The sequence below is a fragment of the Thermobia domestica genome, chromosome 1 (assembly GCF_964235325.1).
Source record: "Thermobia domestica chromosome 1, izTheDome1.hap1.1, whole genome shotgun sequence".
Taxonomy (NCBI): Eukaryota; Metazoa; Arthropoda; class Insecta; order Zygentoma; family Lepismatidae; genus Thermobia; species Thermobia domestica.
In genome coordinates this window covers 96664427-96685961 of record NC_137454.1, presented here as the reverse complement: position 1 = coordinate 96685961, position 21535 = coordinate 96664427, and the positions used below count along the sequence as shown (strand labels likewise).

Sequence of the window (21535 nt, the reverse complement as noted above, 5' to 3'; positions counted from 1 at the left end):
ACTGACGAAATCTAGTATTGTCAATCTAGTACTGTAAGATCAAAGGTGGATTCTGAGGGAAGAACGCATTGAAGTTTTTGAAACATTCTTGAAATGAAGAGTCGTTAGATTTCACTTCATGAAACTTTTTAAGACAATATTTATTACCAATAAATTTTACGGCTAAACAATGATGTAGGAATAAGTGGAGTATGTTTTCATGAATCGGAAAAATTTCCGTTTCAAAATTTTCCGGAAAATTTTCTTCACTGTACAGGACAAGACAATTTTTCGATTCATGAAAAATTGTTTCACTTGTTCCTACATAGTACTGAAAATTGTCTGAGCCATGAAAATTTTCTGATTCTTTAAACGATCTTTCACTTTTTAACATTTCTATACATTAATTAAATCAATTTTATGAATACTGAGGAATTATTGCTTGATCACTAATATTTGTTAAGAACGGAAAATTTTCCGGAAAAATATAGAAGAAAATTTTCCACCTCACATGTCGGCTAAACAACGATGTAGGAATAAGTGGAGTATGTTTTTATGAATCGGAAAATTTTCATCACTGATGTGCAGTTAAATATAATGGAAAATTTTCCACCTGACATCGCTATACATAATATCCAAAATTGTCCGGCTTACGAAAAGTTTTTTTTTTCACTTGTTTCTACATCGTGATGAAAATTTTCCGATCTATGAAAATTCCTTTCACTTGTTTCTTCACAGAGCAATAAAACTTTCCGATTCACAAAAAGTTGTTTTACTTTTTGCTTCAAAATGATGAAAATTTTCCAAATCATAAAAAGTTCTTCAATTTTTCCATATAAGACAGAAAATATTTTGATTCGTGAAAAATTGTTTCACTTGTTCCTACATAGTACTGAAAATTGTGAGCCATGAAAATTTTTAGATTCTTTAAACGATCTTTCAATTTTAACATTTCTAAACATGAATTCAAGCAATTTTATGATTGCTGAGGAATTGTTACTTGATTACTGATATTTTTTTAGAACTGAAAATTTTTCGAAATGGAAAATTTTCCACCTCACATCACTAGTTTAAAGTAAATATCTTGAAAACCGTTAAAGCAATCAAAACAGAAGTTCCACAATATAATGAGAACAAAATGCTCTATCTAAAACCATGAACAGTGTTGTCATAGGTGAACCAGTGTTGCCAACTCAACATAAAATTATTTTGTTTGAAGTAACACCATATACAAGTGTGGACAGATTTAAAATGCACTATTATCACTAAACATAACAATGAAGTGTAGTGGTACAGTGTTGCACACTGTTGGAGCTACGTATGCTGAAAACATACAATGGAGAAGTCTGATATGTGGCGACAGATGATAAAGGAATCTGGGTTTCATATTATGAATTTAATTCAAATGCAGAATAACACCGATATTATAACATAGCAAAATATCAACAATGTGACATTGATAGGACGGAGGTGCAACAGGTGCTACAGGTGCAATCACTTAATGTGGCAGAAACTTACACACGAGAACAATGGCTAAAATTAACAAACATGATCTATGTCTGTAACGTATTTGAACAACAAAATAAACAGTGTTAATTCACCCTGTATGTTAGGAAGGCAAATAACTTGAGTGGCAGCTCCATAAAATTTGCCATTACAGGTTCACTGCAGGATATATGCAAGTCAAGAATGAAAGCGTGTTGTATGCACAAACACTTGTCGCAGTGAGCATACTTAAAAGCGGGACGTTCACAACGCGTTACACAATATTCTTCTGTTAGTCCACTTTCAAAACAGTACTCTAAGAGCGTTTGAAACGTACCGGGATTAGCAGTGGAATAACCATATTTAAAGAAAGCGAATTTTATCAAATTAGCAAATCTTGCAGCAGAGAACTGAAAATGTACAAAGGACTGAAGACGTAGGAAATTGTTTCTATGCCACAAGTTAATGTCGGAACATACCGTTAGTGTATCGATGATAAATCTTACGAAGTTTTAGAACAGACGGAAAAAGAATACATCAGATAGTTGCACTAATTCAGTACATTGTGACAGAATGAGCTCCTTGATGAACTCAATACCTTCAAGGACCGCAGCACTGTAATCTTTATTTGCTGTCCAGGAATCCACCAACAGAAGAATTCTTTTTTTGTTGTGTAAATCGGGCCACAATACCTATTCAAAGAAATTCTTTAAATCTTTTTTGGTCATGTTAGCTGACTTGCTCGCCAATGCTTTGATATTTGGTAGATCAATATTTGTAGTAGATGGGAACTGTCCTGTGGCTTCTGACACGAGGACATATAATTCTGGTAATAGCGTACCATCCATGTCAATGACCGGCATTATCATGTATGAATGTGTGGTTGACGAAGTTGATCCAACAGCACCGAACACGTGTTTGCTTCCCTCAATTAAGAGTATTCTTCCAGATCGTAATTCTTTATCAAATCTGGATTGGTCTGCATTCAGCACTTCACTTGGGGACAACTTACTGTCTTCAATAAAATGAGCGATTTCCCTATAGCGAAACTGTCCGCTTTGCGCTGTATGTCATATTCATTGCCAGCCACACTCTTGCTAACTTTGTGAGTTATCTTGAAACAAACTATCTTGTTTCCCTTCTTGAAAATTTTGACTCAGGTTCTGGACGCTTTGAATAATAACTTGTCATTAGGATCGAGTTGTTTCTTAAAGTTCAGTGCGGTCATGTATTATTGCATTTTCACATCTCATTTCAATAAAGTGTTCAAGCACTTTCCTATTTATCATGTCAAGCATCTGCATGTTTCGCTTTAGTTTACCCACACGTGTGAGCGTCGTTCGAACTTTTGTAACACTGTTTTGTTTTTTATTTTTATTTTCTGTGCCGTAACTGTGTTGAAACTCACTCTATATCAATTGATAAACCAGGAAGACATAGCTGTGGAGGATCAATATTTCCATCTTTTTCTCTTGGTTGCTTTGTCCAGATCTTCTAGGCATCAGCCAAATATCCTTCCGGGAACTTCGTTTTCAGAGTTTTTGATGGTGATGGACAGTCACTTGACGAACTTCTGCTATCTTGACTATCATTCGGTGGTTGACTTTGTGCTTTAGATGATTCACATTCTGTTGGAAATGTTGACGTATCTTAACAATCATTTGCAACTTCAGTAGACAGTTCCTCATCATCTGAAGCCTCTTCGTCAATCACAAGTGTACAAAACTCATCCACGACAACATCCTCTTCAACAAGTTGTTTTTTTATATGTTCGCACGTTAGAAACTATTTATTCCACGGTGATCAACGCTGGCAACGCTATACAAATAGCCTACAGTAATAGTTTCTTTTCTGTTACTAGCTGGATGAGTGCATTTATCATTACGTTTTCCGCCCGTCTACAAACGCCTAACTGACCTTATCTCTACTTCATCCTTTCACCTGTCTGTACCATCATTTGACTTTTACAAGTGATGTGAGTGTCAATTGTCCCCAACCAAATCGTGTTTCTATTACTCGCGTTTCGATGCATTAAAAAGAAGTGAGGGTTTTGCATTATGGTTCTGTACACCCGGCGAATAAGGAAACAACTCGCTAAAAAAAAAAAAAAAAAAAAAAATGATACGCTCGAGGAAAGAAACATGCGTTTTCTAATTCTGTAAACTGGTTCTCCAGATTATCTTATCAATATTTGGAAGAGTACTTTCTTGGTTTATGTCTTTCGTGTTAAGTAACGTATTTTTTTTAATCATTATACTTCCTCTGTACATACTATATGAGTATGTTTGTACACTGCAATAATACCATATAACTAACTAACTAACTCTATGAGTTATGGAACCCGAAGGTACAATGCCGCGTTCACAAAAGCTCGCCACTGACTTCTATCCTTAGCCAACTGGATCCAGTTTCTACTTTGTATTCCTATCTCTGCGAGATCCATCTTAATATTGTCCTCCCATCTGCGCCTAGGTCTTCCTAATGGTCGTTTTCCGATTGGTCTTCCAGTTAAGACTTTGAAATCGTTTCTACTTTTTTCCATCCTAGCTACATGACCTGCCCACCTAAGCCTCCTAGACTTGATGACCCTAACAATGTTTGGTAAACTGTATAAATTATGTAGTTCCCTGTTATGAAGCTTCCGCCACTCCCCATTCCCGTTCCTCTTGGGTCCGAATATTCGTCTCAGGATCTTGTTCTCAAATACTTTCAGTCTATGTTCTTCCCTCAGAGTAAGCGACCATGCTTCGCAAAAATATGGAACAACAGACATTATTATCATTATATATATTTTAAGCTTCAAATTCCTCGACAGAATTCGCGACGACAAGAGATTTTGAACTGAATAACATGAATTCCCTACTTTTAGTCGACATTTAATTTCTTCGTGAATATGACTCCTCTGTTAATACTAATCCTAGATATTTGAAAGTATCCACTTTATAAAAATCCGCGTCGGGACCGTAATAAAAAGTATTATTTAATATTTTAACGCATCTATTATTTGCTGTATTACGATCTCGATGCACTTCTATATATTTAGTTTTCTCTGCATTTACTTCTAAACCCATGTCCCTGCAATCGTTTATTAAGACCTCTGCATTCCTTTCTATTGTTGTTCTATCATCCCCTATTAAATTTACATCATCAGCATATGCCATAACCTGGTGGATACCGTTCGATTCTAGGCCCTGGTTGCTATCTTTGATTTTCCTTATAGCGTATTCCAGGACAAAGTTGAATAATAATGGCGACAATAATACACGTGTGCAGTGTTGGTAAAAATTCACAACGTATTTTTTCTGTGAAATTCAATATATGGGCATCCAGATTGTTCGGTAGTATTGAGAAATGTTGAAAAAATTTACGGGTATGGCTTCTGTGATCCAGTATAATCGATTTGCAAAATTTATTTTTCTGACTCTGGCAACATTTTTAATGTTTATTATTAAATCATGCATGGCAAGAAATATGTTTGTGTCTGAAAATTTTCTCAATATATAGGGCTTTCTGTTGCAAAGAGCGTTCCTTCTCATTCCATTTAGTTTTTTAGTTATATGGTCTTAAACATCGGGTTCGGTTACTTTTGGGACAGCCTGTATGATTAAGATCAAAGTCTATTTTCTGCAATGCTGTCTCGATAAAGTAGCATATTCTGTAATAGGATTAAAACTTCTGAAAACATTGATTACTTCCTCTGTTTAAAGTTCCAGCAAAGCACATTATAGGTTTGTTAGATTTTGTAGGTCTTGTAAACTGTATGCCATTAACAAAATAATCCCATAACTCCAGTTTAGTTCCTCGTTATTGATTTTGATATGTTCACTTTTAGAACCATTTTTGCCGTGTGATTCAAGTTTCCGTTCATATTTTAGTGAATAACCAAAAATTCAATAATTGATGTGACAGTAAATTGGCACCGAAAACGCTTGACATATCCTGAACTCACATGTACGAGTAAAAGCATCATCTTGTAAGTACAAAGTGGCTTTTAACAATGACTCAGTTCTTAGACACTCACTCATTTTATATTTCTCGTAAACACGATTATGATATTTTTGGTTGCCAAATAATACACAAATGGTCTCGCTTAGAAGTAACTCCACTTTGCTAACTAGTGTATGTGACATGCTTCTTGCCATGAAGATTCCCGTAAGTTTCTCTTTTCATTTTATTGAGAAGTGGCCTTCATAGCCTCACTTGCTGATGTTTTATTCTCCTTTACAAACCACAAAAGAGCCTTTTTTATGTTGTAATACATATTATCCATACTTCTAGAGTACAAATGTTAGGAACAATGTCATTTCGCATCTGGGCAATTGCTCTACCTTTTCTCTCCCATTTTCAATAGTTAATATACTATCGTTACATATTTTAAATATGTTGCATGACATTTCACTTGGTTTAAAATCTGTTACAGACATTGTATTTTGGAACTCTCGACAAGTTTATGGTATTCATATTTTCATTTCAACAGCCTGTATCTAAAAATGGAATATTTGAAGTGTTTAATAGATTTACATTTATGTATAACTACCAGAGTTATAAACAATTTTCTAATTTACCAGCCACCATATTCGATTATGTCATCCTTGGAAAATGTGTTTAATGCCTACTTAAGTTAAAACACTACGACATCTCCTGAAAACTAATCCAAGTTGATAAGCCAAATATTCAATCATTCATTTATTGCATCCGTTAGTGCCTATCTCATCTATGCCCTCGGAAAGTATGCGAACTATACTTCGGCCCCACCCTCGCCATCTCTCTGACGGAGTAGATTCTCCCTTTGCTTACGGAAAAGAAGTGAATGACCTCAGCTGTGTTTCCAATTTGTCATTCAATCGTTTGATCTTGACGAGTGAAGATCGTAGGCTACTTAGAAAGGCTAACAAGATAGAGGACAGCGAAGTCCGTGAAATAATTCATTTTGGCAACGCTTCCGCATCTAACAATTGAAAGATCTCGGCCGCAACAACTTATCCCTCATCTTTTGAGGGTGGTACTGGAAAGCACACATTGACTGCAGCGCCAGAAGGGACACAGATCAAATAGAAAGGCTCTAATCGTCGTACAACGAAATTGGACATGTCATTCTGAAATTTATGGCTACATAGACATATATACAACTATTACATTTAGAAATTCACTAATATGTCTCATTATATCTTTTACATATACGAACTATTTTGAATAGATTCTTCAATAGAGTAAAAACATTGAACTGTTTGATTCTAAAGTTATTTACAGAAATATGATGTATATACATGATCGAAGCAGATTTATGATAGAGTATTTTATGTAAGTGATTTATTATATATGTTTTTCTGTGTGTACGAAAGTGAATATATTCTTTACTTCTTGCATTACAACTGTGTATATCTTCGTTTACAATAAATTCGCTACTATTTTTAGATATATTAATGTTTCGAACAAATACGTCGAAGGAAAAATCATTATTTCACGTTCTTTAAAAATATTTCTGAATGGGGAGTTCTATAATAGTTCTTCTCCTGCTAGTATCTTTACCACTTTCTTCTGTAGTCTAAAGATGACAAGATTTTTGGGGTACATCCCCAAAACATCAAGCCATATTCCATTATAGAATTAAAATTTGAGTAATAAATACACTTACCTATATTTACATTATACTTATCTCTTACATATCTCATTGCATAACACTGTTTGCTTAACTTAGTTCTTATATGCTCTTTACGAAGCTCCCAATTGAATTTATTAGATACTTTTGCACTGAGAAAAGTAAGAGTTTTTAGTTATCGTCTATTTTTATTGTTGTGTTTGATTATTTTTAACACTATGAAAATTTAAGGCACATGTTTCATTAATATTAATAATTAACTCATTTTCATTCATCCAACTTGAAATTTGGTTCATTACCAGTTAACAATTTGAAGCTAATTTGTTTTCATCTTTCCCACTATTATATTTGTATCATCTGCATATAGTCATTTTCTAAGATTTCATTTACTTGCCTCCGATCTTTAAGACACGATTCAAATCATTAATTTGCTAGATCTCTAATGCCATAGCAATGAAGCTTCTCTAGTCATATATTATAATTTACTAAGTCAAATGCTTTTGTTAGAGCTAAAAATATTCCTAAACATAATTCTTTCCTAAGGTTTCAAGAAAATTAACAATTGTTGTCTCGGCAGATTTATCTTTAAGGAAATAATGTTTTATGTTGGATATGTTGGATTCCATTACTCGATTGAATATTTTCTCTAGAATTTTAACTATTATTTATAGAAATGCAATCACTAAATATTTTTCTATTTCATTGCGTCTACCTTTCTACGTAACGTCTTGATTTTAGCAATTCTAGTTCACCAGGGAAAGTCCCCACTGAAAGTGAAATATTTGACTGATAATAATGGTTTGACTAAGTATTTGTAAAAACTTTTCATCAAATTGTTAGATATTTCACCCGTTCCAACTGACTCCAAATTTTTCATTTGTTTTACTATAATAACTATTTCACGCTCTGTTACCGATTTTAGAAAAATCGATTTCTTATACTTTTTAACTTGTAATTCTGTTAGTTTTACTAGTTTCTTTGTTTTTAATAAGAGTTTTCCTACATTTGTAAAATATTAATTAAATTTTGTTGGAATGTGCTTTGGGTTTGTCATTTTTACACCCTCATAGATTATGCTACTTATATGGGTACTAGGGATTGGCAAAACCGTTTTCTTTATAAAAACCGGAAACCGGTTTCTATAAAAATCGGAAACCGGTTTCTAGAAAAATCGAAATCCGGAAAACCGACATTTTGATTTTCTCCAAAACCAGTTCGTTTTTTCACTGAAACGTTTCGGTTTTCTCCAAAAACCAGTTCGGTTTTTCACCGAAACCGGTTTCAGTGAAAACGTTTGGAAAACACATAAAACTATTTCTGTGGAAACGGAGTCGGCTTCCGGAGGACAGCGAAACACTATTCTAGTCTGAAATAGAACCAATTTTGCAAAATAATCGGAACCCGTTTTGAAGAAAACCGAAACTGGATCTGATGAAAAACCGAACCGGTTTTGGAGAAAACTGATGTCTGGTTTCGGTGAAAAACCGAAGCAGTTTTGGGAGAAAACCGGTTTCGGTAAAAAAAACGAACCGGGTTTGAAGAAAACCGAAACCGGTTTAATTGAAAAACCGTTTTTTAATGTTCAAAAATCGGTTTCGGTCTTCCTAAAAACCGAAAATCCAGCTTTTGTTCCCACCACTAATGGGTACTATACTTTTGCATATTGAGTTCTTTAATTACTTTCCACATTGCCTGTGATTTATTGTGTGACTGAAGAATCTTTCTACTGTTATAATTTTGCTTTGCTGTTTTCAACACTTTAATAACTATTTTTATTCTATCTGGAATTAAATTAATTCATTCTAGTAGGGTGCCCCTTTATAATATTATTTAGTTGTAAATTTAATATAAGTACATATAATTAATACTTGTATGTTTGCTTTTAAAATTTCAGATGTAATCCATTTTCCTATTAATTTTTTTTAAATAGGAAAAACAATTTCAATGTTATGTTTTACAGTATCATGTACTATAGCATATACATCATTTACATTGGTTGGCTCATAAATATTATCCCATGTCTCCAAGTAAGTAAATAAGTAAAATAAGTAACAGTATTTGATCAGTGTTCGTAGGTTTCTTTAAGAAAATTTCTCTCGACTGATACAAAATTTTCCCTTTTCTTATCAAATTTCCCCTAGTTTGTTGAGTGTCCAATACCTATGACACAAATTATGAAATAAGATTAATTTAGCTGTATTAAAGGAACCACCGCCAGATGCGTCATTTAGGGGGGCAGGAAGGGGCAACGCATCTGCCACGAACCACATTTGTTTTATTCATTTGCTTTTTGCTTCTACTTTTTGTTTACTTTTCATTTTTTTTTTTTTACGAAAGTATACACAGAAATACATTCAGTCAACAAAATGAAATATAATGAAATTTTTCAGTTAAACATCCGACGATTATGCCTTTAGGCTAAGGGAGACGATGATTAAAGCAAGTGAATGATGATGGAAGAATGAGAAAGTAGGAGGAAACGGGAGTACGTCGAGAAAATCTACGGAGACTGTTGTTTATCGTAAGCTTGCTTGTCTGAGAACCGAACAGGGAAACAATGCACCAGACGTAAGCGCTCTACCACTGAGCCACCGTGTCATTGTACCCCATCCAGGCAACAATGGGTGAAAATTATGGTTCTTTTAGCACACACAAACTAATGCTATTGCATTGGTTTATTTCTAAAGAACAAAGGAAAATATAAGCATTGATATTAGTCAATCTGTCAGTATGATAATTTCCCTGGATTTTTCACGTTTTATCGAAAACATCCCTTTTTCCCTTTTTGCTAAATTTACGTATAAAATTTCCCTAAATTAGGGAAATTTCCCTCAAACTACGAACACTGTATTTGATCTAAAAAGCCTTGTTACAATTCACTTTTTATTTGCTTTCGCAATTGTTAGAGGTGCTGGTTTAAAAATGTTTACAATTTGTGCTTAATGATTTGAAAAGCCTGTATTCATAACTTCTGACTCATAATTTATGCTTCATAGGTTTACCAAAATCCAGTCTATATACGACACTTTTTTTTGTTATTCTTGTCGATAATTTGATTAAGGCAATTTAATTGTATATTTGAAGTAAAAATTAAAAATATTTGAGTTCTCCACTCAAAAAATTATATTCAAATCACCAACAATAATTGGAATATATTTCTTACCATGAAAATACTCCAGTATTTTATAAAAAATATTGATAAATATATTAACGTTATTGTCTGATGTCCTATATACACATATTTTACATAACATATATATATTTTTTTTACAAAGATATCTCTATTATACAGGGTGCGGCACGTAAAACCGGCCCGTCGTAATATTCTGGTATATTGTGTTTTTGGCAACACTTAAATAATCTACCTTCCTACCAAGAGATGGCGTGTCGAGGTCGGGACGACTTACGTGACCTGCAGCAGTCACGTGCAGCCGCAGCCAGTGAAACTTGTCGAAACCAGTTGAGAAAAAGGCCTCGTTGTGTTAAGCCGGGTGAGTGTCAGTGTGTGATAATGCCGTATTCGATATCCGAGCATGTTGCCATTGTTGAAGGGATCATTCTCACTGGATCTTTTGTGAAAACAAAGAATTTGTTTCGGGAGAAATTTCCAGGACGTTCTGTGCCAGCAAAAAGGACCATTCAGGAATTGATTGAAAAATGGCGGCGTACAGGATCGGTTCAAAATGCTCCCAGGAACAGACGACCATCTGTCTGCACACCTGAATTAAAGATGCAGGTGGAGGAGATAATGACAAGAAATCCTCGAAAGTCAACCAGGAGATTGAGTCAACAGGTTCATGCGAGTGAGAGAAGTTGCAGACGTGTTTTAAGGGGACTGAAGTTAAAACCGTACCGGATAAGTGTTGTGCAAGAACTGAAGGAGCCTGACCTGCAGAAGAGGGTGCATTTCTGTTCATGGCTGTTGAGCAATGTTGCCAGTGGTTTCTTGGATCCACTAATGCTCATCATGAGTGACGAGGCGTGGTTCCACCTGTCTGGGTACGTAAATTCCCAAAACAACCGGTATTGGTCGACAGAAAATCCACACGCAATCCACCAGGTACCCTTGCATGATTAGAAGATTGGTGTTTGGTGTGCCATTTCCGCCACACGCGTTATTGGGCCCATATTCTTTGAGACGACAGTGAACAGTGACGTGTATATGGGAATCCTGGAGGAGTTTTATACACACTTGACCGAAGAGGAGCGTCAGTTATGTTACTTTCAGCAGGACGGTGCAACATGCCACACATCAGCAGCATCATTGTCCCTTGTGCATGAGATGTTTACACCAGAGAGGACAATCAGCAAAGGCTTGTGGCCTCCTCGGTCACCAGACTTGTCCACGTGTGACTTTTACTTATGGGGACTGTTAAAGAGAAGAGTATACGAAACAAATCCACACACAATTGAAGAACTCAAGACCAGGATTCAGGATGTCACCAATAGCATTACAACTCAAGAACTGACAAGGGTATATATGAATCTCCTCAATCGTGCTCACATGTGTGTTGAAGTGGGCTTAGGACACTTTCAGCACCTGCTGTGAAGGTGAGTAGTCATATTCAATACATTACATTTCATTTATGTATTGTAGTTAATCATATTCAATACATTACATTTCATTTTATGTGTTCACTTTACGGGCCGGTTTTACGTGCCGCACCCTGTAGCACGTTTAAACTCTTTTTCCTTTATTGAATTTGTCAAACTTAATACACCGTTTTACTTTCATTTCATTTCACTTTTTTTTTTTTTCTTGGGAGATTTGTTCGCTCGTTCGACAGTATCTTGCTGCACAGGTAAAGTTTGGAATTGAAGTTTCTTCATATTTTCAAATATTGTCGTGTTTTGGCGATCATTAATATTTTAAAATTAAGTTTTAATTTCTTAGAATTCGGACGTCGTTTCTGATTTTCACCATCTATTTGTGCAATATTAACCAAGGGTAAAATGAATTAAAAAAGGTAGGGGGACGCATGATCCGTCCTCCATGCCTATCTTTGCCCATTGTATTTTTTTTTTTTTTAAGGAAATGGGAGGACACCATAGATATTTTTGGAAATGGGGTAACGGCGTCTCCCCGCGCTACTCCTCACTTTTACTCTTGATATTAACATAAAGAAATTATCATTACTTGGTTTTGGAGGGGGATGTCTTACTCTGATTATCGTGTTGAGCATTGCAGGGGAAGTGGAGGAATAATGAGCCCCCGGGGCAATATAGTCACCCTAGTATAGGGGAAGGTCGTCTGGTATCGGACACCTTAGCTTTTTTTAGTTTGTCAGGCTGAAAAATAGCTATATCAAATTACTTAATGTACAAAATGATACCTTGGTATCTTACACACAACATGTTAAAGGTGATTTGACAGGTAAAAACTAATAATATATATTTTTGTAGAAAATCAAAAGTAACACAAATTAGCGTTCTTAAAAAGTGGAGGGTGGTATCGGACAAACATAAAACTATAGAGAATTAGTCTTTTGAGATAATTTAATAACAGAACAAATTGCAAATATTAGCTGTTTTCTTATAGGAGTTCTTACACACAAAATACAGTTTTATTACGCTTTCAAATATAGCCTAAAATAAAAGTTAAAATAGATCTTAAAATTCTTAGTCTCATCAAGAGTTGTTATTTTTTACTCTGACACAAATCACAATGATAAAACAGTCTGCCTTCAAAATTTGCACATTGTCCATGGACCAAATCTTTACATATATTGCGCTGTATCCAATCATCAAAAGACTCCTCGCAGATTATAATGTTTAGTTTTTCAGCAAGTTTTAAACTAGTTTTAAAACTTCTGGTATTCTTAGTGGCATTATACTAGATAACTATACAAAGCCTTTACATGACTGTATAGTACTTCTTCTTGGTCACGTTCTACTAAATGTGCCTTTGTTATCCGAGCAGCAAGGCTTAGCTGTTGTCTCCTTCACTTCCGACAGTTTTTCGACACGATCTCCTAACATGCTCTAAGGAACACCATATCTAGCACTGGTCGCACGTGCTTCTTTGGAAATAACTTTGTCCATGGCCAACTTCATATTTTCTTCATCCAAATTGTCACGTATTTTCCCCATGGTTTAATGAAAAAAAACAACACAGAAACCATTAAAAACGTCAAGTTTACTTACCAATGTTTTGTCCGATACCACGCGATTCCATTTTGTCCGATACCAGCCGAAAGACTTGCAACTTATGAATGGTTATCTACCGGCTTGTAACAACATGAATGCAACTATACGCCTAAATTATAATATATATACACCCTAATAAGTGCAGTGATAGCAACAATATATCAATACATTTACTTTGTGACAAGTTGCAGCCATACAAATCTATCTCCATGCACCTGATCACTCGCAAAAATACGAAAACCTTGAAGCACGAGATACATCGTTCATCGGACAAATCCACTATGGCATGGGTTTGGCTAATTCATCCCGATCAACTCACTGTATGCTTGACAGGTGCCGCCTTAAGCAGGAAATAACGAAAACTGCTTTTGTCCGATACCACCCGCTGTCCGATACCAGACGACTTTCCCCTATAACGGCGTTCCTCTGATGACAGAGAAGTGGTACTAGTGTACAAGCTGTATTTAGTGTGGCGCGAAGGTTTAAGAAAGGAAGACGTCGCCTGTTGCTGAAAAAAGTAATTACTTAAATAAAACATGTTACACACATTGATAGTGAGAAAGGTTTGGCGATCAAACAATCTTGCATGATTTCCCTGCTGAAGATGGCGGAGGGATAGCAGATAAAGAGTTTTTGAAGGTTATATCGGGATTGGGGCAAAATGACCCCTTAAAATTGTACAGGGGACCAAAATGTCTTCCTGATCTTTCTTCGTTTTCCATTGATGTTCTTCCAATCTGGAAACGCGCATGCCACTCAAGCTTGTCATTCATGTTGAAATCGTAAAAGAGGTGATGCATGTAGTCACAATAGCACGGAATGCACAACTATCAGTACACGCTGTCTTACATGTAAATCACATGTGCACTACATGTAAATCGAATACGTGCTACTTGTAAATCACCTGCGCGGTAGGTGTATATCACTTGTGCAGGACGTGTACGTGTGCATTGCGCATGTCCTGTGCACGTGAAGATGTTGAATAGGACTTGTGACGTATATGTGCATCACATGTACAGGCGTGCATTTATACAGATGACGCACATGTTGCATCCGTGCAATTGTACGTGTGCTATACGGATAATGTACGTGCATTGTGCTGTCTGGAGAGGAATTTGTGTTTTCTACAGAATGTTACACCCATGTACAAAACAAATATTCATTGATCCATCCTGATTTTGAACAAGTGTATATAGCACTAGGAGGTCCATTCTTTTCCAGTTGATGTGATATGCGTTGACGGGCAAAGATGAACATAGGTAGAACAAATGAATCTGCAGCACTCATTGCACAACAGACGGTAGTTGTTCTTCCCCTTTCACCATTAGTAATTGATCCTACTTGCTTCTTGCCCTTCAAAGATATCACCTTATTTGGCCTGTGTACAGGATTTATTCCTGTCTCGTCCATGTTGTAAATACGAGTTGAAGGAAATTTATGCCCTGTCATTAATTGTCCTAAGTTGTTATAGAATTTACTGATTGCCTGCTCGTTGAAAGCTTGAACACGTTGAAGACTTGTACCTTCTGGTTTACGCAAACTCAGTTGTGGGTGTCTTCTCAGAAAAGCATAAGCCCAATCTTTACCTGCAAGATGGATTAACGACTTGAAGTTCGTGGAAATACTACTAATTTCGGCAAATTCGAATGCAATTTTACGTAAATCTTTTAAGGTAAGTCCATAGAACATATCAGACAACTTGAGAAGATGATCAACCATTTCGTTCTCCTGAGCTGAAGAGAAAACAGGACGCCTGCCAAGTCTTGGTAGAAGTTGTGTGGCTGCTTTCAATCTATCTCGAAATGAACTGTACGGCACATTGAATTGTCTTGCCGTTTCACGAACTCTTCCACCCTTGTTGACAGCTTCTATCGCCGCCTTCATAACTTCAGGATCCCATGAAGCTTTAGTTGTTGTTCTTGCTCTCTTTCGTGGCATGACAGCTGGAACAAAGAGAAAATAGTAATTAGTATGTTTATGGATCATTAAGAATTTGTAAGCAAAATAGTCCTAGAAACAACCAAAAATATTTTGCCCGATTCGTATAAATACGCTAAAATTCAAATAATGTTTTATAATATCAGCAGTATGTAATATTCCTTAGCTATAGGCAAATATATTATAAAAAGACTATTATCTAAAGGCTACAGTCAAAATGATTGGAGATTTTCTATATAGGTAGAGGACGGGCAAAACAATTTTCTTTGATTCTAATGTAAAGTTGAAATCAGATTCATTGTAACAATCTTTTGTGGCTGACGGAGAACTTAAATTGTCAGTTTGAGGAAAGGAAAAAATCCACAACTTATTAATTGGACTATAAAAATGATTAATCTTTCCCTACGTATTCTTTAAATTTTTTCAATATTTTGAAGGTAAGTGTTACTCTGAAGTAGCTGGGTTTCATGTTTCTTTTTTATTGAGATTGTATTTCTATCTCTTTAGTAAGAATATCTTGAAACTTGAAAAAAATATTTTCGCAAGTTATTCTTTTCTTCAAACTGACGATCCACTTTCAACACTTTCGTTTCAGTTCAAAAATTGAAAATATTCCACGGAACTACCCCATCTTCCGCCATTTGCTTCGCTCCTTCACAACTGCTTTGTCTTTATTTTTCACGCTCTAATGTGCATGATTTCCAAATTAAAGATCCCAATATAACATATTTTCTTTATTTTCTTATGCTTCCATTATATGGTATAAAAAATCCGTGAATTAAAGATCTATAAATTACGTTAAATGTCTTACACAAGCTTTCAACTGAAACAAAAGCGTTGGAAAAAGATTAATTCGCCTAATGTGATTAAGTTGTTCTAAACTGAAACGTAATCTTTATTTTACATTACTCTTGATTGTAAATTTAAATGCCAACGAAATATAAATGCCATTTTCTTTGCTATAAGACGAACACTGGCCGTGTCCAAAAGTGCATAGTGCACACTTCGAGGATGCACACTCGAAGTCTACAAATGGAGTGCACACTAAATAGTGTACACTTCGTAAAATTAGCTTTTGATCAGCACTAGCTTACAGCGCCTCGTTGTGGTGGAATATCTAACATTGATGACAAAAGAAGGGAGAATTTCGCGTACTAGAAAAAATTAGCATGCTTTTTTTTCTTTAGATGAATGACTTTCCAGTTATATTAAAGATAAATAAACCGTACAGATTGACTATATGGGGTAACCATAAAATGATTTAAGAGTTTTTTTTTTCATGTATGCCAACAACTTCAGCTTTGCCGTGCCTGCAAATATTTGTCATTTTGGGTATTTCACGCGCAGATTAACAAGAGCGGAGCATAAATGCAATACATATATAATATATGTGTGCGTTGTCTTATGTGCACAATAAACTCGTAACAGCATAAAAAACACTAAACTATTGGCGATATTCTACTTTATTAGGCATGCTTGCGGAGGGAATATTTAATAATCTCCCGAAAGAAGAGTAGCACTGGTGATTAGGACGCTGAAGACACTTTTGCGAATTAGTTTAGGAATTTTATTGCAACTGAAAGTAGGCAACGTGCAAGAGCGTTAGGACACCGAGGGGAGCGGTATTTACAATAATGTGGCACAAAACTACTTTGGGAGAGGGTTGATACTGAGTATAATTGCTTCCTGTACGGTAGATTTCACAACAATGACAGTATAATTGTTGTAGTTCTACTGTATTCTTTCAGTTCAGGCATACTGATTGAACTCTTTCTACCATATTGCGCTAATATTGAAGTTCCTTAGATGTTATTCTTTCACTGTGAATTTATTGATTTTACCTGGAAATCATCGAAATAGTGTCTCCGTATTCTTAATCTACAGCAAAAGTTAACACATAGAAGGATGACAAGGAAAGAAACGGTAAAGTTGAACAACATGAGGACCAAAATTACAGAAAAAAGCTAATATGTCGCTATGAAATACCAATTTATAAGGATAATGCATACTCAAGGCGAATAACCCTAATGAAAGTAGTATGGTAAAAATAACAAAAAAAAGTGAGATTACTATCTTATAAGCCTGCTTGAACGGAGTTCTGTATATTGTATACACTTCAACATTTACGTGCATTTTACTACGCTTTCGGCGCCCTACATCTCTCTTGAAATATACTCTCCTACATGCTTCCCACTGCGAAAATGGTTATTCAGTAACGAAACAAATCCCCTCGTCCAAATATAAACGTAAAATAAACTACTAAAAATATAATAAGAATTTTATGAAAATTAAGAGACGGTTTTATGAAAAAATACAGTATGTAATGTAATGGCTCTCATTGTTCAACTATACGGAAGAAATTATTGTTCATAATCTTTTAATACTGGGTACAGTAATGGGATTATATGAATTAAGAGGAAGGCAAGTCTTTACTTTGGACATTTCTTTCAATGAATCGTTCAATGAACCGATTCGTAACGAAGACGGAAAAGAAACTGCTCTGCGGGGTTCCAACCAGCCTTCACTCGCTAACACTCGCTCGTCAATATTATGTGAATTAAATATTATACTTTGGTACAAAAAGGAACCAACCTACCTACTACCTTATATACAGTATATGGGTGAAGAGGCAAGTTGTTAAAACCGGAACCAAGAGATCAAATCGCTAAATCGAAGAATTAAAAAAATGAAATGGCTATAGTAAAGACTTACCAGGAGTAATTTGTGAAATCTTTGATAAATGTGGAGAAAGGAATTTTTGATCTGTATTTCACTTTTCGGTACCTGTCAAAAATACACAATGTATGGTAATTGGTATATTACAGTCTCTCTCAAGTGCAAGGAAATATGGTATCGTTGAAAGGTATTCGTTTAGAATCAAAACTATAAAATTAGGCTTATGTGTCTATGAATTAACATTTGCGGCTGCGGCTGTAGCTGTAGCTATAGAGAAATGAATAATCTATGTATACTATGCTAGAACTTAATATATTCATACACCATTAAAATTTGTCATTTACGTGCAAATAGCCGCATTACCGATAGTGCAACTATTTCAATTAAGCTACATAAACCATGTAATATTTAAGCACAAATGTCTTTATAGCATTATTAAAGAAACTATTTGTTTGTTTTCCCTATACTATTTTAAATTCTATTGCATACTCAAAGAACATAACGTAAATACATTTGTTATTTGCGTAATATTTTTATATTCGACTTGTAAAATCACTAACTTGTATGTTTATCAAGTAAATTATTATAAAATCAGTCCACAAATATATTTACTTAAACAAAAATATTAAGAATATGCCTATTAAAATTTTATTAGGTCATTCTACGAGAAATCGCCATATTAAGCACACAAGTATACTAACGTAGTGTACATCCTCGCACACTACGCACTATGCACTCGCACACTTGTGAACTTGGACCTTTTGACGCACACTAGGTGACGTCACTTCCGGAAATAAGCGTACTTCAAATGTGCACTTGTATCTTTTGGACACGGCCACTATTACTTAACAAATTCTATTCAGCACATAACCAGCTAACGATGTTAGTAGGGTAATGACGCTCACAGTAGGATAATGCTGCTCACGTTGATCGTCATTACCCGACAATCGCCATTTTAATATTTTGTTTTTTCACTCCTAGGTGACACTGACTTTTGCCCTACAATTACTTCTAAATTACAAGCAGGTACAAATATTGCACATGAACATTATTGAACACTATAAATTAATATTTCATTTCACGTACCTTGCAATCTTTCTTCTTACAATTTTACATCAGTTGTAGAGAAAATCTATTTCCTTATGCTCCACCTACATCGTAAGGTCCACTTATGGCGCCTTCACTTTGCTAACTACTACTATCAGGCTCTAGATGTCAGCACTCGTTAGAGTCACAGTGAGAGCATAGAAACTGCCGGAGAGGGGTGAGCGCCAATCCCCCACCCTCCCTTAATTACAAACTATCCTCCAGGTGATATTGATTCTCTTGTTTCATGCATTTTTTTTAAATCAACGGACTCACGAGAGAAAGGAGGCATTTTATTTTCGTTATAAAAGAGATTTATGTAACCACCACATTCCAATCGAGGCTACGAAATAGGATGCACCCAATACATTTTCCAGACTATTTTAGGCTGCGGCGTTTTGAACTCAAATATGTTGCAGGAAAAAAGAATATTTCTCTTCGACGTATGTCTATGATGTTTATTTAAAAAAGGCATAACATTTTTTTGCGCATGCGCATAAACCTAGTTCTAAGTAATTTAGCGCAGCATACGCAAGCCTTTATGATAATAGAAATAACAAATTTAAAAAGAAAAAAACTGCAAATTATACCGCGTCCTTGAAAACAAGGCCTGAACAGATTGCTAAATTGAACATCTGTTTCTGCTAATGTTAAAGACAGTTTTCGAAGTGGTTTTTGAAAAAAAAAATTAAAAATATGTTTACAAAAAAGGGTGTTTTAAAAAAAAGAGTTGAAAAGATGTTTAGTTTGTATTTTTCGTATCAAACAAGTATCGAACTGAGAGAAGCTGCGCCAAGTATTCTCACGATAACAACAGGAGAGATACTGAGTAAAATGTCCCAAAGCACCTATAGAGACAAAAATGGTGCTCACCTTAGACAGACCCAGTAAGTCAAAAGGTAGTAAGTATGACCGGTACATAGGCGTACAGAGAACTTATTTACACAGGGGCCCGAGCTTAGAGCGGTAAATTTCCAGTGGCACCGGTATATTAAAAGATTGAGATTGAAGTATGGTAAGCGCGGGAAAAACGGTGTCTGAAAATTTAAGGAAGATCTATACTGAAAACACTGGTACGTGTTAGAACAGCGTGCTCTACTGGTGCTAGGAGGAGCTGCGGGTATTCCTTTTGGCTCCCAACGTATTCCGTGTATTTAGTTCTGTACGCTCCGCCTTGTTGCTGGTAGCCCAATGTAAGCGGAAGCGATTGTATTGAATATGAAGAAATAAGAGGATGAAGGCAAAATTTTCTTGGGCCTAACAGGAAGGGTCGCAAATTTTCTTGGGCCCTTGGTTTAAAATACCTAAATATTAGCCTGGGGGTACGTTACCTTTTTTTTGCATAATCTGTAAGCCTATGTAGAAGAAAGAACCTTACCGAATACTGATCTACAAAATCTAGGCAACCGAATTAGTTTGAGTTCATATAGCAATGTGTATTTCCATCGCTATAGTAATTTTTTTTTCTGATTTTATATTGTTTCATTTTTTTTTTTTTTTTTTTTTCAGAAATGTCCAGATTTTGTACACCGGGGTCGACTGTTTCCTTTACAGTTCAGCCTAAAGAAGAAATAAATAAAATGGAACTTTCTTTTGAGAATTATAAATTGTCGACAGAAAATCCTATCTTCAATTGTTCATTTATTTTTGCAACTAATAATAAGTATCAAATGATGTTGTCATTCCGAAGAATAAGCACAGATCCTTATCCAATGTGCTTGGATACAGGGTACTTAAAGGTAAGCTTCGCTTATTCATTCTTATTTAAAAAATCATATCGAATATAGATTTTTGTTTTAAAAAATGGAAATAGGCTATTTGTAATTCACTATAGTTGCAATTAACATTATAAAAATGTATATATAACATGTATATATGCATCTACATACATTATAGGTGCATAAGTACCGTACGTAAGATATTTCGGGGTTTAAGCCCCACTCCCCCACTGGAGCAAGACATTATAGAAAAATAGACATTTAGAAAAAAAATATATATATATAGCTAGGTATATCACGCTTGTCCTGAAACGATACGAAGTTGAGTGCGTGACCCCCCCCCCTTGATGAAATTTTATGTACGCCACTGGCTGAATAAAGGAATAGAGGACTAGAGGTAATGGGATTTTAAACAATTTCATTGCTCCTTGAGAGCATGCACGTGTATCCTATTGCACACGTTTTCGTAATTACGTCGAACATGTAATTAGGAATGGACCGTTTTTTTTTTTTTTTTTTTTTTTTTTTTTTTTTTTTTTTTGCAATTGATTCCTTTCAATCCATGGCAAACAATAATTCGTTTCTCCAGATCGCTATGTTCATGATTCCGAGTTTTCAATTTTCCGATTTGACTCCTCCAAACAAGAATTCATTCCTGTAGATTGAATCTTTTAGTTACTATTAGTTGAATAATTACAGGTTCCCGTATGGCTTTGAAATGTGATTCCCCTTCCATCCAAAGTAGTCGTCACATTTGGTAGTTGAGTTACACGGCGCCGATCCTAGGGGTGGCGAAGGAGCCCGTATCCCTTTTAGTTTGCTGATGTCCGCCACGATTTGGATATCTGAGAACGAAACACTTACACTTCCTGAATGAGTCCCTCAAAGATCATAGAAGTCTGCGACG

General features: G+C 35.4%; 1 protein-coding gene across 1 annotated transcript in view; it reads left to right on the top strand.

The window, feature by feature from the left end:
• The window catches only part of LOC145687466 (uncharacterized), a 40905-nt gene that overhangs the window by 4350 nt on the left and 15020 nt on the right, over nt 1-21535 (top strand). Inside the window, exon 2 of the mRNA XM_081760919.1 lies at nt 20420-20649. Within this exon, the coding sequence (XP_081617045.1) occupies nt 20420-20649 (230 nt within the window). The remainder of the gene's footprint in view (nt 1-20419; nt 20650-21535) is intronic.